Below are 16,612 nucleotides of genomic sequence, written 5' to 3'. Positions count from 1 at the left end.
CTCGTTGATTATCTTGTCCGACTATGATATCCTTAGGATTCTTCTCTATAGCCACATCTCGAAGGCTTCAAGTTTTTTCTCCATCGCTTCAGTGAGTGTCCAGGATTCAACTCTCTAGTATAATATCGAGAAGATATAACATCGTAGGAGCCTTACTTTTATTTCCAGATTAAGGTTGTAGCTTTTAAACAGTTTGGCCATGTTGTTGAATGCACTCCTAGCCTTCTCTATTCTACATTTTACTTCTTGTGACTGATCCCATTGCTCGTTTACTATTGTTCCAAGATAGGTAAACTGTTTTACTCGGTTCACTGGTGTATTCTTGATAAGCAGTTGGACGTCTCTAATTTTATTTTTGCTGATGACCATAAATTTAGATTTTGATATGTTTACTTGTAGTCCAAATCTTTCACTTACTTTATTTACTTTGTTTATTAGTTGATGTAAACGTTTAAACTGTCTGCAAAAATAACGGTGTCATCTGTATAGCGGATGTTGTTTAGGCGCTCTGCATTTAAAAGGATTCCATGTTCGCAATTTTCCAAGGCTTCACTAAATATTTCCTCTGAATATAGGTTGAATAATACAGGTGAAAGTATACATCCTTGTCTAACGCCTCTCAGAATCTGGATCGCTTCCGTCGGTTCATTTCCAAAATTTGTTCTTATTGTGACTGATTGATTCCAGTATAAATTTTGTATTATACGCCGGTTTTTATCGTCTATTTGGGCTTTTGTTAGAACATCCATCATTTTTCGGTGTTGAACTGCGTCAAATGCTTTTTAGTAACCCACGAAGCAGGTGTAGATATCTCTGCATCTTTGGAATAATACCTGTAGACTAAACAGTGCATCTGTCGTACCTACGCCTGCCATGAATCCAAACTTTGTGTCTTAACCTAGCCTAATTACTTGATTGTTTGATTTACTTTATTACTAACTTTAATAATAAAAGTTTGTTGTATTTCTATTTTTTCATTACGTTTTTTGAATTTTAGCCCAAAGAACGTATATGTGATATGAGTCCAGAAGATCAAAAGAAATGGGAGGAGGAACAGATGTCACTTCCCGTCGAATTCATTTGTCATATAGATCCAGCTCCATTCCAACTCGTAGAGAGAACTTCCTTATTGAAAGTTCATTCCATATTTTCCATGGTAGGAGTCAACCACGCGTACGTCACAGCCATTGGAAAACTAGTGGGAGTAGTGGGCTTAAAAGAACTCCGCCATGCTATAGAAGACGCCAACGCAGGAAATCTTCCAGCTACTGTGGTGGACATTAATGGCGGTATTAGTGTGAATGATGTAAGAGATGTGGAAGCTAATGAACCTAGCGTTACCAGCAATTTAATGGGTAAAGATTCGGAGTCGAAAGTGTAGGAGTGTAAAGGAAATTTTGTACAAAAGTTTTGAAAATATTTTTTATTTGAAAATATTTTCTATTTTAGTATATTTTTGTATATATATTTGTAATAATTTAAAGACATCGGCACATATAGGATTTTTGTGTTGAATCAAATTAAGTCAATCAATAATCACGGCGTTATTAAATTACATAAACAATTGAACTGAAAATTGAACTTTTTCCATAGTAAACAACAGCATTACCGTATAAGGGGTATAAAGGATTTAGATGACAGTAGTAAAACTCAAAAGATAACGATGTTAACGAAAAACACGAAATTAATAAATAGAGAAAAGAGATAGGAAATGTGAAAAATTTAAAAATAAGAGAATTAATTTTTTAAATCGCTCACAGTTTCTCCAATGTATCAATTGTCACTATGTAGTTATTAAGAATATCTAAGATATTTTTGAGAGATTCGTAGAGGGAACATTTTTCGTTAGTATTAGTACAAATTGATGATTATAGTGTAACGACTGGTCTAAAGTATATAAGGCTGTGAATGTACTCGTGCGGGTTTTTTCTGCATATTTTATTAGAATTGTACTTCTATTCAAATAATTTCAGACTATACAAAGTTTTTATAAACTGGGGTGACGAAAAATCTAAAAGCAGGTCCAAGTTGTGTATTGGACCTGTGTACTGGTATAAGCAGTGGACAAAACCACAAAAATCGTGCAGGAGAAAATTAAAATATCCTTCATATAATTATTTTAAAATACATAGATGTTGTTATTTCCCAGTAGAACTAATTATATGCAATTTACAATAACCAGATATTTTTATGAAATGAATTAATTGCGTGTTTTTATCCCTTTCTTGCTTTTTATATGGTTTATATGTTGACAAATTTTTGATATACTACTTCTTTTTCTAGGCTTTGTTTAATCATTTCTTCTGTCTTTAAAAAATCAACTTTCTATCTTTGAAAAATCTCTCTCTCTCCCTCTCTCTCTCTCTCTCTCTCTCTCTCTCTCTCTCTCTCTCTTCCTATCTCTCTCTCCCTATCTCTCTCCCCCTCTATCCCTCTACAATCTTTGGTAGCTTCACATGATGGAATGCAAAAATGGTATCTGAACCCAAAATACATATCGATGGTTTAAAGCACAAACATAGTATGTCCACTTCTTGCTGATTTTAAAATAACATCATAGGAATATTCAGTAGGATCATATGAATGTTCTGCATAAGTCCATAATTATTGTAAACAGGTCAAACCGCCTTGCCTAAATATAGTATTTCTCATTTGTATTAAAAACCGACATAAACAGATATATAATTTGCGTTGGAAGTACACAAACATAGTATGTTTTGGACATACAATACAAGTGCTCACTCGATCAAACTTATCATGGCTGTAAATATTATTTGTCCGGACATACAATGTATATGCTCTTTAAATAATTTAAGCTAATAACATTATAATATATCGTGTATAGTTGATTTGGCATTAAAAAATGTGGTCCAAGAGGGGTTTACGTAGTTTGCAATGGACGAAAAGAAAAAGTTCCAGCTAACATTACACCCGACCCAGTTAAAAATAACGTGACAATTCATATAGACAGTTTTCCTAAAATGGAATCGCATTATTGTCGTCGCGATATAAAGAAACTTTATTTAGCTTCTGACTTAAGCCTTTTTATTATGTACAGATTATAAAAAGACGAATATTGCCCTAAGGAAATTACACCGGTTTCTATCAACGTTTATAGATCAATATTTAAGAAGTATGATCCTCAGCTATCCTTCCACATTCCCAAAAAGGATCAATGTTCTACGTGCAATATTTATTATAACGCCTTAGACAAAACTTCTTTGAAAAATAATTGGAAACTCCATAAGCAAAGGAAAGAAGAAGCTATGACAATGAAAAAAAAACAGACAAGAAGAAAACTATTCAAATAAAAGAAGTTAATTATAGAGCGATCACGTTCGACTAAGAAGCAATTTTGACAGTGCCATTTTCTGCATATTCTCAGATTTAATACAAACAAAAACTTTCAGTTTTTAATTTTACCATTTATGATTTATTTGATTAAAGTTGGTCTTTGCTATGTATGCAGAGATAGGCGCATGCCTTTTAAAATATCTGTATAGTTTGCTAGAAACCATTGAACATGTGGCCACTTTCTCAGACACATCTGGTAGACAAAACCGCAACCAGTTTGTTTGTGCAGCAATGCTATACGCTGCAAAAATTGACAATCTTAAAACGATCGACCCAAAGTTGATGGAATCTGGCCGTTCGTATTTGGAAACTGACTCAATCCATGCAACAATTGAGCATACTCGTAAGCACGAAAAGATATTCACGACCGAATAATGGGAACTGTTGATTAGCATGGCAAGACTTAAACCAAAACACTACGAAGTACATAAACTGAACTATTCAGATTTTTATGACCTGCAGAATATTCCATCACTTATAAGGTAAAATAAGAAAACTAATGCGTTAGGTGATCCAATAAAATGGCTTCAGGTTAAGTGGTTCTAATTCGAAAAAAACGAGGCCATTTGTTATTTAATATAAATATTCATTGACTAATAAACATTTTTTAGAGTTTGATGTCATACAAAACAAAAGACATACTAAACAAGTTACACAAGTTACATAGAAGGACGTCAAGCTAAAATTCAAATATCCAAAAAGACTTCAAATTTGAGGAAAAAAAAGAAAGACTTATTATATTTACTAAATTAGAAGATCATATTAGCAGTTTGTAAAAGGTATTTGGAAAGAAAGTCTTCCTACATAAAAAAATAAACAAAAGATCTTGTACCTTGGCGGGCCCCTGAAGATGAAGAAGATGGATATGAATAAAATATATTGCTTTTGAGGTCTATCCACTGTTTTGTTTTAACAAATAAAGCATAAAATAAAGAACTTTGACAAATTTATTATTTTAATTATCTAGGTTATATAATATGTTGTATGTCCAAACAGCAAGAAGCCTTATGTTATAAATGGTAAAATGTTAAAATGTTAAATTCTGGTCAAGCAAGTCGTTTATTGTAAAATTGAGTTTATTTTATCAATGTTTAATGAACAATTTTAAGTTTTTATGCGGAGAAAATTGTGAAAAAAATAAATGTTTAATATTAGGTAAATAAGGGTATTTTACTCTAAACTTAAATGATAATTTAAATTGCTTAAACAACTGGTTTAAACTGAAAGAAGTGCATGATCAGTAACGAGTATTCCCCCTCTAGCTCTTATTAATGCTTGCATCTTTCTCAGCATGCTTGCAAGTAAATTTTGGACATATTCTTGGGAAATTGCATTCCATTCATCCTGTGCAGCAAGCCGAAGCTGCTCTATCGTATTTGGAACGGGATTTCTTTGTCGTATGCTGCATTTTAGGTGATCCCACATGTGCTCTATTGGATTTAAATCCGGGCTGGAGGGTGGCCAATCCAAACTTCGAATTTGGACTTTGTGTGATGGGTAGCTCTTTCGGGGCGACAGACTCAGTAAAACACAGGTTTGAAATAAAAATAAATCTATTAATTTAGTATATCTACAATAAATAAAAATAAAAAGGAATTCTACGTTGTATACTTATACAATGAATAAAACTGAAACGAATTCTACGTCCCCGTCTGGATCCCGCGATGAACGAAGTCCTCGGCGAACGTCTATAAAAGAAAAGAAATTAATTAGTACTAATAAGAAACGAAATGGGGGAAATCGATCGCGCGCAGATTTATACTCGCTTTCGCTTCAATTCAGCGAAAGCTCCGAATACGCTCGCAAACAAAATATTTAGCTGTGCAGACCCATGGCAATGTTCAATACACAATACCGACGGGTTCCGCTTGGCTAAGGACAGAGTATGATCCTCAATACGGAAATCTCTCTGTCCCGGTTGGTTCTGTGCAGATCCACGGTAATGCTCAATACGCAATACCGATGGGTTCCGCTTGGTTAGGGACAGAGTATGATCCTCAATACGGAAATCTCTCTGTCCGGAATGGCTCGCAGGTTCACTACACCGGCGAGTCAGGGAGCCTAGGGCGCTAGCTACAAGACTATCTTATTCCGCTATTCACACGCCTTAAATAGCCGTTCTGAATCCCACTACGCCGTCACGTTGTAGAAGTGGATGCGCAAATATTGACACTCCCACGGTTCGAACTGTTAAACGATCAGAGCATCGTTACAACTTCATCAAGATAATTACTTACTACGGCAGCGGCATGTGGTCAAGCATTATCGTGCATTAACGTAAATCTTTCATATCCAATGTAACCAACATATGACAAAACATGATCTTGCAGGATGTTTTAAACGTAAGAAGTACCAGTCATCCGTCCAATCACTTCCACAAGTGCGGTACGTACCTCCCAACTAATACCTTCCCAAAGAATTATGCCATCAACTCCAAAACTAACGGTCTGGGCGAGACTGCAGCTGGCGAATCATTCTCCAACTCTTCTGTAGACATAGTTTTGACCATCTGGCTTCCATAATGGGATTCTGGTCTCATCAGTGAAAAGAACGTTTTTCCAGTTGTCTATATTCCACTAAATATGTGTTCTTGCAAATTCCAAACAACGAATTTTATGATTTTGGAGAAGACGTGGAACTTTGGCGGGGCGTCTGGGCTTTAGGTTTGCTTTATTTGATCTTCGTCTAACTGTTTGTGAACTCATATTAACTTGTCTAACATTTAATAGCTCATTTCTGAGGTGCATCGATGTCAATGAACGATTTCGTGTAGAATTAAGAACCAAAAAACGTTCATCAATTGCGGTTATGCACCTTGGGCGTCCTTGACCAGGCCTTCGTACAAAATTTCCTGTTTCGCGGTACCTTTTTAGAGTATTTGAAACTATAGATTCAGTTCTGGTGAGACGTCGTGCGATACCTTTTTGTGCATATCCTTCCTCGTACAAAATTACAATATGTGGTACTTGGACTTCATCGCAGTGCCGAATTGGTGGGATACTTGTTTTAAACTTAGTTAAATCAAAACAATATTTAATAAAACAATAAATTAAACTAAAAATAACCGAATTAGTATGATTTTTCCTTTGCGTGAAGAAGGATTTTTACGATAAAATGTACGAATGACACTAACCACTGAATAAACGTCAAAATAAACATCAAAATATTTCAAACCAGTTGAGTATATCAGTCTACTATATGAGTATTATCAGTAATCTAAAATTATTTTAAAATAATAGTGACTACAAAAAAAATTGGAAAATTCCAAAATATTCGATATTTTTGTCCATGAGTGTATAATACATTTTTATATTAGCCTTATAATACAAGTTATGTAGATGACAACTGAACTTATTACACAAATATTACTCCAATATATCACCAGTATGAAACAAAAAGTAACACGAAAACTTCAAAATGTTTTTCTCCACAATTAAGATATTTGTACATACAATATCTGCGTTTTTAACCATCGATATGGTAGGTACTTTTCAGGGGTCGTATCTTAAATATCTGCCAATGGTGCATGTAAAAAACAACTCAATTTATTAAATTCAGTCTTATTATTGATACAATTTGAATCTTTTTTGTGAATCATCTTTAATGCGCATATTTTGTTGTAGTTTTGTTCTTTTTCCAAAATCTTTACATTTTCAAAATCAAAGGAATGGCTATTTTCTGGAGAATGCTTGGCTAAGGCTGTAGTGTTTAATTTGTGGGTCTGTACATTATGTTAGTGTGCAACAACCATTCTATATAGATATTGGTGTCTTCGCCCAATATATGTTGCATTGCAGTCTTTACAATTTATTTTCTGAATAAAATACGCGTTACGGCATTTAATTCTATGGTATAGCGGTGTGTTCCGTTGCCGGCCGGTTCGAATAAATGCGTGTACACCTTAAATTACATAAAATCATACAAATGGTCCAGTGGCGATATTTTGATCGCCAGTATATGTGGCGTATTACTGTCATCGCGCACTATAGTAGGAAAGGTATACTATTTGTATAATTGTGGGTTGTCTTAAAAAGCTGTCATTAATTTGGAATAGTGGTTATGTTAGTCATACAATTAACTCACTACCAGTTTATAATACTTAAGTTGATACACAACCAGATTAACTTCAAAGATTATAAAATAATCGACTTAAAATTTTGATTTTAACAATATTACGTAGATTTAAATCTTTAAAACGACTTTATATATAAAGACATCCATTTGTACCTATTTTATTTAACCATAAATTAGAAAAGTGAATACTAACGTCTATTTTAAAATATTTTAATTTATTCGTTAAGGTTTTTATAAGATTAGGCTAAAAACGTATACTCGCTCTTTGGACTAAAGACACTATTTTTAAGTAGAAAAATATTTTACAATAAATTTGAAAATTTTTATACGTTGTATTTATAAACTATAAATCTTTTATAAAGCCAGTCAAATACGAATTAAATTAAAATGACGACCTAACGACTATGTCGATCACATCTATTAAAATTATACACATTGAAATATAACACTTCAAGTAAGGATTTTAACAGAAATTAAATTAAAACTATCAGCATCCGATTTGTATTTTTTGTTACATATTTCCCGTGAGCCTGTGTATAAAGGTTATAGCCAAAAACTCAGAGGCTCTTGCTGTAGATTCTTGCGTAACTGTGATTACTACATTTTATATATACACATGTAAGGTTAGTGTTAAAAAAACTATTTTAATAAGCATTTCATCATGAAATTATTGATCGGGATAAAGAATTTTCATGTCGAATAATATTCCACATACAGATCGCTGTAGATTAAGTTTCTGAAAAAAATTGTCTTAATTATAAATATTACAATATGTTACCAAAAAGTATTAAACAGCTAAGCTGCAATAATTTCGATAAAGTTATAAAAAAATATATTCTAAAACATTGTTTTTCCTGATCAGAAGAATATATGACTCAATGCAGAACATCCACTGAACTGCTTACCGTAACTTTGCCATAAATCTTTTTCTGTTTAATGTATGTATTCTTGTTTGTATATATTTAAATTACGTCTTATATTTCTATTTATTTTGATATCAAGCTTATCATGGCGGATGGGTAGTTGATAGTTAGCCTCGATTTTTCGATATTCTCTGAGAAGAGAATGACTTCTTCGCAGTTTCGGTGGTGGAATGTGACTCAGAATGAGAAGCCAATAGTTCGGTGTGGGTCTAATTGTACCTGAGATCATTCGCATTGTCTGGTTTAATTGGATGTCAATAATCTTCGTGTGTTTGCTATTGAGGCATACCGGGGAAGCATATTCAGACGTTGAGTATACAAGTCCGAGAGCGGATGCTCTGAGTACGGAGGCTGAGGACCCTCATGTGGTGCCACATAGCTTTTGGACTATATTATTTCGCGTTTTCAGTTTTGCTGCCGTTCTTTGTAGGTGTTCTTTAAAACGTAATGTTCTATCCAGAGTCACTTCAAAATATTTTGGTGTTGTGTTATGAGTAAGCAGTCTGTTTTCAAAGTTAACGGAAAGTTTTTTTATCGGCTTGGGTCTTATTTAGATGTAAACAGCATAATTCGGTTTTCTTTACATTGGACCGTAGCCTCCATTTGCTAAAGTATTATTATGTCTTGCTGCAATGCCCAGTCGTCTGGTTAAAGGTCCGCAATGTATAAATTAAACAGTAAGGGTGCCAAAACAGGCACAGGCAAACTTTAAAAGGTCTGTCGGTGAGCATGCTATCAATAAGTTTAGTTATCTTTTGACACAGGATGGCACAGATTAGTTTTGAGATTGGTCCTTGTCCATAGACAGTATCGTATGCAACTGATGTTTTTTGTTTTCTTTGAAAACCAGCTTCAATATGTGTTGTTAGGAATAGAATCTGATCTGTGCAGCTGCGGTTAGGTCTGAACCCTGCTTGCTCAGTAGATATTAATTCAAATATGTTTCTACTAATCCTGTTTTAGATTAAGCGTTCCAACAGTTTATAAACACAGCTAAGCAGTGCAATCGGTCGGTACTTTTGGGGCTGATTATTTGCCTTTCCTGGTTTTAATATGGCTACAATGTAGGCCTTTTTTAGTGAATGGAGGATTTTTCCTGATTTTAACATATCTGTATAGAAATCAGCCAGCCATTTCTTAGCATATTTGCTACAGTGGAGTAACAATTCTGGATGGATTTTATCGGAACCGGGTGCCTTTCCAGACTTAATTTTTGATATTGCTGAAATTATTTCTTCTGGGGTAAACTCGCCAGAGTATTAAGATGTAGGCGGGCATGCAGACTTTAGTATTTTTAGTTCTTGTTTTACTTTGGTGATGTGGTAACGATCTCTAGGTATCCCTGAGGTTGCTACAATATGGGAGGCCACTCTGTTGGGAGCTATTGGTACTTTGTCTCTAGTTGTGTCTGCTACTACCAAGTTTTCTAAGTAAAGACCATGCTTTTCTGCTTAATTTGCTAAAGTCTTACCATCCATTTTTGTCGTCTTGTTGCATCCACACTGTGCAGTAGTTCGTCCGTAATTTCTCGGTCTTGGCTTTCGTTGTATTCTTGATACAATTTCTCACATTTTTCATTCCATTCTGGGACATACGCTTTACGATTTCCTCTGCGTATAGTTTTTTTTCCTGTAGAGATAACCGCGCCAACAATCTTATGTATTTTGCACGTATTTGGCTTATCCATGCCAGGCATTTGTCCAATATCCCAGTAAAAGTCGCCCAGTCTGCTTTTTAAAAGTTCCACCTGGATCGAGTAAAAAATGATATTATTGGTATTTTGATGCCAACTTCTACTACAACTAGTCTATGTTAGTTATGTAGAAAATCTGGGAGTACTGTACGTGAAGCTGCCAGTGGTTGATTGTTTTCATTTGTGGAAACAAAACCTAGGTCTGGGATGTATTGTCGCCTCCGGGCTGCTGATCGATCGATCAAAAGTTTCCCGATCTTTAGCGTCAAAGACTAAATAAGTGTGAGCTTCTTCGCTCCAGTTTAGCAGAGCCTCGCCGTTTTGATCACTGTGCCCATACTTCCAGAATTCATGATGACTATTGAAGTCTCCAAGGTAACCTAAGAGGTGTGGGTGGGTGTGAATAACATGCGGAGGCCACAGGAGTTCCTGGGGTTTATAAATATTGCTGACAGTAATTTCGCCAATTTGTATAATAACCGTATGAATGATATTTATGTCTGATGTAAAACATATGTGTGCATTTTGTATTTAGTTTTGAACAAAGGTTGCCACTCCATAAGCTGGATGGTAAGTTGCACCCAATAAATCATAGCCATGAATTCTTCCTCTAGCGAGAATTTGTTCTTCATTTTCTACATGGGTTTCCTGAATTGCCACCACGTCGATATTATTTTCAATGAGTATCTTTTGAAGGTACTCACATTTACTTCTACTAATACCTTCTATATTTAAATGGAAGATTCGGATGCTTGGTCCGAGTTCTTTTGTTGCTTGGTCCTGAGAAGGTCCATTTAAATTCTTGGTTGGAGGCATATCTTATATTAGTGATGTATTCTTGCCAGGAGATCTAGAGATTTTAGATTGTCTGGCTGCCTACTGTACTAGTTCATTTAGCATTACCTAGGGTGCACGTGTAGTATTCTACTAAGGACGCGAACTAGCTTTACACCCCTATATATACCTTGTTAAATGGTAATAACGGATAAACATTATTTATTTAGAGATGATAAAACCCAATATCTTTTTCTTCTTCTCGCATTCCTTATGGTAGTTGTGGATCAAATTGTCAAAATAATATTAAAATAGTTTTCAAGCATTTCATAGATTTCCTGGTCATAGTTATCTGGTAGAACAATTCAGAAATGAATTCTTGCAGTACAAAAGACGAAATAACTAAATGTAATTTATTCAGTTCGGTTCGGAAAGGTTCGTTATGTTCGACTCAAGTATTGTATTTTTCTTTCTTTGATCATGCTTAGCAGTTTTTTCTTGTTTACTCATGCGCTGACTTATCGTTAATAACTTTTTGTATCAACTACTGTAATTTTATACTCTGCTGGTATGAGATAAGGTATTCCAGTGAATTTTACATAAAAATACAGAGCACACTTCCAAATACGCTTGGGGAAATAAAAGATATAGTACGCTTGCCATAATTATTTTTATTGAGTTAATAGTTACAATTTTACACAAAATATTTATTTGAAAGTTTAGTTCATAATATAATATGAAAATATTTGCCCCCCACTAACACATGTTGCATAACAAAATACCTTACTCAAAATATCCTGCTGTATAAGATATTTATTTAAACAAACAACAATTATTCACTTAAAAACAAAAATATTTGACTGGCACTCAGACAACAAAATTTTCAAGTTTAAATTAATTTAATTAAGGAACTAGAATTAACTAGTTAGATTTTGTACATAAGTAGGCCGCTACCGACAGTGATAGATTTTTCTAAGATACTATGTTATTTGTTATTATGATATTGTTAATTTTTTTTTTGTTACTACGAACAAAATATAAATATAAGTGATATTTTTGAGTTGTGATCAATTTTATGTATTGATATATATTTAGGTTCGAATAAATTATGCTCAAAACTTTTGTTTATTGTTTTTCTTACACCTACATAGTTACACCTACTCTGAATACAACGGGAAGGGCTATGTCCTGCAGAAGACCTAAAACGAGTTGATGGTGATGACGTTACAACTACATATCACGATAAGAACAGAACAAATTTTTGATCGACACGTAAGTTAATAAATAAACTTATAATCTTAGATTTTTTAACTATAAGTGAAAGCATGAAAGCATTATAGCTTGAAAAGTTTTTTTGGCGTGAATTATGTCAAAATAGACGAGAGCGTCAGAGACTTTCTTTCGGTATTTTGTATTACTACATTAGGGTGTAGAGCTAGTTCGCGTCGTAGTAGAATACTACATATGCACCCTGGGTAAATAAAGTAGCAAATACTGGCGGCCAGATAATCTCAGGATCTCCTGACCAGAGACACATTGCAAACAATGCCATTAAACGTTATCAGAAGGCAAATTAACAATAATACAATTGGCCCTTCTCAATACCCAACGAGTAGAAAACTCCGACCTATGATTCGAATTTGTCCCTTTAATGAAGAAAGCATATGCTATTCAAAGATAAAGAGCCAGTACTTATCAACATTTCTAAAAGATAACGACATCGACCTGGTCGCTCTACAGGAAACACACTGCGAAACGGAAGAACAAATGCGAAAAGGGGGGAAAATACCTGGCTTCTAACTACTGAGTGCCACGTACCATCGATCATACGGCACAGCAACGTACGTTAAACAAAACATATAAAACGCCGTCCTTGTTTTCACGTGTACTAATGATGAAATTCACAATGTTGTTGTAAAAATTGGAAGCATCACCATTACTTACACCTACAAACCACAAGCTATATCCTGGCCAGCCCAAGTCATCCATACACATTCGCACCCGTCAATATACGTCGGGGACTACAACAGTCACCATGAGCAGTGGAAATATAAACAATGCAACAGCAGTGGGAATGCACTAGTGAAATGGGCGGAGGACGAACATATATCACTTAAGTTTGATGTTAAACACCGACCTACATTCATGTCAGCTGCATGGAAGAAGAAGTACAATCCCGATCTATGTTTTGTCTCTACTAATAAAAACCGGCAACCTCTAGCAGTCTCTCGAAAAGTAATGGACGACTTCCCACACAGCTAACACCGCCCAGTGATCATAGAGGCAGGAACCCAGATTCCTATAATCACAATCCTCGTCCACGGAGGAATCTAAAGAAAGTCGTGTGGGGTAGCTTTTCTGCGGAATTGCCGGAGCCGTAATAAGCACGGCCAAAAATCATATACCAAGAGGCTGCCGAAAAAAAGACATTTCTGGTTGGTCCCATAATAGCGAAGAACTGTACCAAAATTTCTTTGAAAGCGGCGATCGAGAATTAGCCGATGAACTGCGCCATAGCCTAGATGCAGCGAGACAACAAAAATGGACGGAAACTGTAGAAAGTCTTAATTTTCAAACATCAAGTAGGCAAGCAGGGACACTACTAAGAAAATTAGGAAGCGGAACTCCCATAACAAGGAAAAAAACAACAATTAACCCAAAGACTATTGCCTCACATCAAGTATCGACATCTAGGGTCCCGAAAGACAAGCCACACACAATCAAGGTAAAACGAGAGCTCTAAACTTTAAAATTCCAGTCTACAAAAACGAAATACTCCCGCCCTTTCACTTGCGAAGAAGTCATTATAGCTCTCAAGGATGTAAAGCCCCAGGTTTTGACAATATTCATCCCGAATTCTTAATTAAAAGAATCATCCCAGAGCAAATTGACATGTGCCGGCATGGACCATAAACGTTCTTCCCCAATACCTTCAAGCTTCTGCGTCACAAAATGAGTTTCTTCCTCCGAACTTCCCTCCTATCCAGTACCTTGTAAATCAGTGTAGAGCTTTCTAGAGGTTACGTTTTCCAAATATATGGTCAAGTGAAGAACATCTTGTAACGTAGCAGCTTTGACCAGAAGTGAGCCGTTCTACAAAGCTTCGGGATGATTGTGGCTAGTAACTTCGCGAGTTGTAATATTATGAGCTTTCCTTAAATTTGCATTCAAACAGCGAGCATACAAATAAACCAGAATAGGCATTGTTGTGAAAGATAAATTGAGGGCTATTTTTCCTGATTTCCAACACTCGAATAGGTCTCGTAGGTATTGGGCATTTCTTGGGATACTTATTGGAGAAATACTTAGTCCAACTCATAAATTTTATATCTTTCCCTCAGTCCACCACTTGGAACGGTTTCGGTTTCACTCTGCTGTTGCGGAGGACTTCTCTCCAATCATCCGGAGTTTCCGTATAAGCTTTGTCATTAATTAAACTCATATTCCGATCACACTCTAGATAGGAATGTCCTCTGATGGGAAAAATTATTTTCACAAACTCAAATAGTCCTTCTGTCTGAACTAGATAATGAAGAAACCGAAAAACTGTGTAATTTTTATTTTGCCCGCCACATGAGTCACGAAATATCAAATTTTGAATCTGAGATGACAGTACGTTATACATAAAGTGATGAATCATCGAATACACATCGTCAGCCCCCTTTTTTGCTACCGATTCGTCATAAGTATAAAAAAACAGAGGTAGAATAGTCCAATACATGTACATTAAAGCTTATAAAATTAAGTTGCCGTTTATTGTAGACATCGTTTTAGGTCACATTAGGGATTGGTAAATTTTTTTGGAAATCTATGGTTATGGCTTCGGTATCGGTTTCTTTTAACGACAATTTTCGATATTTTCTTTTAACAGAACAAAATGTTTCACTTCTCGCAAGATGAAGTTATTGCTCGTTGTTTTTTTCTTGTAATTTCTCCAAGATTTGGGTTTTATATTCATCACTGCTTGCATCTATTTTCTGCGAAAAGGCAGCTATTTCCGCTTTAAAAGTGTCACAGTCTTTCCTAGGAAAACCGAATGCAATATTAAAATTTGTTTCAAAAATTTCGCGAAACTTATCATATGATAATTTGAATTTTTCAAAATACATAGTATGTAACTTAGTTATTATCTGACAGTGGACCAGATTAAACACTTTTACTTTATTAAGTGCAGCGGAAAACCGCGAGAAATTCGCCAGACTGATCGTTAACCTCCAGTAGGAGAGTGCAATGAAATAAGAAGACAAAGAATGATGGTTGAAAGCTAACATGTCTGATAACTCACTAATAGACAGTATTATCTACTATCTATGTTACATATTTATATCCTGTCAATTTGTTTGATACTTTTTTTTACTTTTTGTTTAGCGTCTATAAGTTGCAACGTTGTCTTTTGGCATCGTTATTTAATTTTAACCTCAATAATTATTTTTTTCTGTTTCGTTCCCTAATACAATCTTTAATACAATAAAAAATCTACATTTTCATTCTAATGTTTTATTTAGGTTTATTTATAGATACTTAATAAAATTTTACTTTTCGCTTTTGTCAGACGAGTACCTATGTGTACTGAAATAATATTGCTACATTAAAAAAAATAGATTTTATGTACACAATGTTACAATAAACAACCACTTACAACTTCAAAGTGACTCTTACCAACACTTTCAAGTATAAGCGTGAGAATTAATTGGATAATTCTAAGACAATTGAAAAATTACGGCAACAGTCATCTTATCCGAGACATCCTCAGGACAAACCACTATATTCCATAACAGGAGGGAAATAAATGAAATGTGCATTGACCTATGTCTCTGATTAAAAACTTCGCTCGGCGGCATTGCAAATCTCTATTCAGTTGCTAAAAATCTTTCTCAGTTTAGTTGCTTACAATTGGTGATGAGTTTTATCGATTTGTGTCAGTAATCTAAGGTAATGTAATCAGATTTCTTAATTTAATATTATTATTTATTGTAATATAGTTTAAATTTTATTTTCATACGTTATTAATGTTATAAAATGCGATTGAAAAAATATTCGTGGATACGAATTGTTAAGCATATTAGAGTAAGATCAGCAAAAATTGAATGGAGAAGGAAGATCTCTAATAGACTAGAGTCTGTGATTTCTTTAGATGGACAACTTATCTCGCGTATAGATTATCACACGATATTTTGCTTGGTAACAAACTCACTTAATATCTCCTACTTCATTCGTATTTTATACATTATATATATATATATATATATATATATATATATATATATATATATATATATATATATATATATTAATGTGATAATAAGAATTTTAATTTTAAAACTACAAAAAATATATATAAAATTACATTATTAAAATTTTTGATTTATGATTTATATCACACCTTTCAATTTTTGTTATCTCAGGTTTTACTCGTGCTTCCATATCTATACTTTACAGCTGATGGGTTAGGTCCGAAGAATAACGGAATAAAACAACATAATATGGTATGAAAATAATGTAATAAACTGATTAAAATACCTCCAAAAATTATTAGCATACAATGTTTATCAAACAAAATTCGTTCTACGTACGTGAACCTTCAATAATGCATGGATAATATAATACGATTACAATCTAAAATCTAGCTTCCTAATGCAATTTTGATATATCGATTGTACCAAGAAAAATTTGTATGAATTATCCAATTCTCTCCACGGCTCCGTGTCCCCTCTCAGAACAAATTTGATCTCCTTCGACTATTGACAACTTATTCACACGTTACTAATATGATATAATATTATTTTACCCAAAA

At 34.3% G+C, this 16,612-nt stretch overlaps 2 protein-coding genes across 5 annotated transcripts in view; both read left to right on the top strand.

Annotated features, from left to right (window-relative positions):
* LOC140437561 (chloride channel protein 2-like) overlaps window positions 1–11,940 on the top strand; it is a 293,059-nt gene extending 281,119 nt beyond the window's left edge. For all 4 annotated transcript variants that reach the window (XM_072527159.1, XM_072527155.1, XM_072527156.1 and 1 more), the window contains exon 17: window positions 998–11,940. In XM_072527159.1, coding sequence (XP_072383260.1) covers window positions 998–1,381 — 384 coding nt within the window. In that variant the 3' untranslated portion in view covers window positions 1,382–11,940. The remainder of the gene's footprint in view (window positions 1–997) is intronic.
* Window positions 11,941–15,644: 3,704 nt separating this feature from the next.
* LOC140437554 (chloride channel protein 2-like) overlaps window positions 15,645–16,612 on the top strand; it is a 56,907-nt gene continuing 55,939 nt past the window's right edge. The window contains exon 1 of the mRNA XM_072527142.1: window positions 15,645–15,750. The gene's annotated coding sequence lies outside the window, so the exon portion shown is untranslated. The remainder of the gene's footprint in view (window positions 15,751–16,612) is intronic.

The sequence above is a fragment of the Diabrotica undecimpunctata genome, chromosome 3, assembly GCF_040954645.1.
Source record: "Diabrotica undecimpunctata isolate CICGRU chromosome 3, icDiaUnde3, whole genome shotgun sequence".
NCBI lineage: Eukaryota > Metazoa > Arthropoda > Insecta > Coleoptera > Chrysomelidae > Diabrotica > Diabrotica undecimpunctata.
Note: the sequence above shows the minus strand (reverse complement) of the source record. Positions and strands in the feature narration are given on the sequence as shown.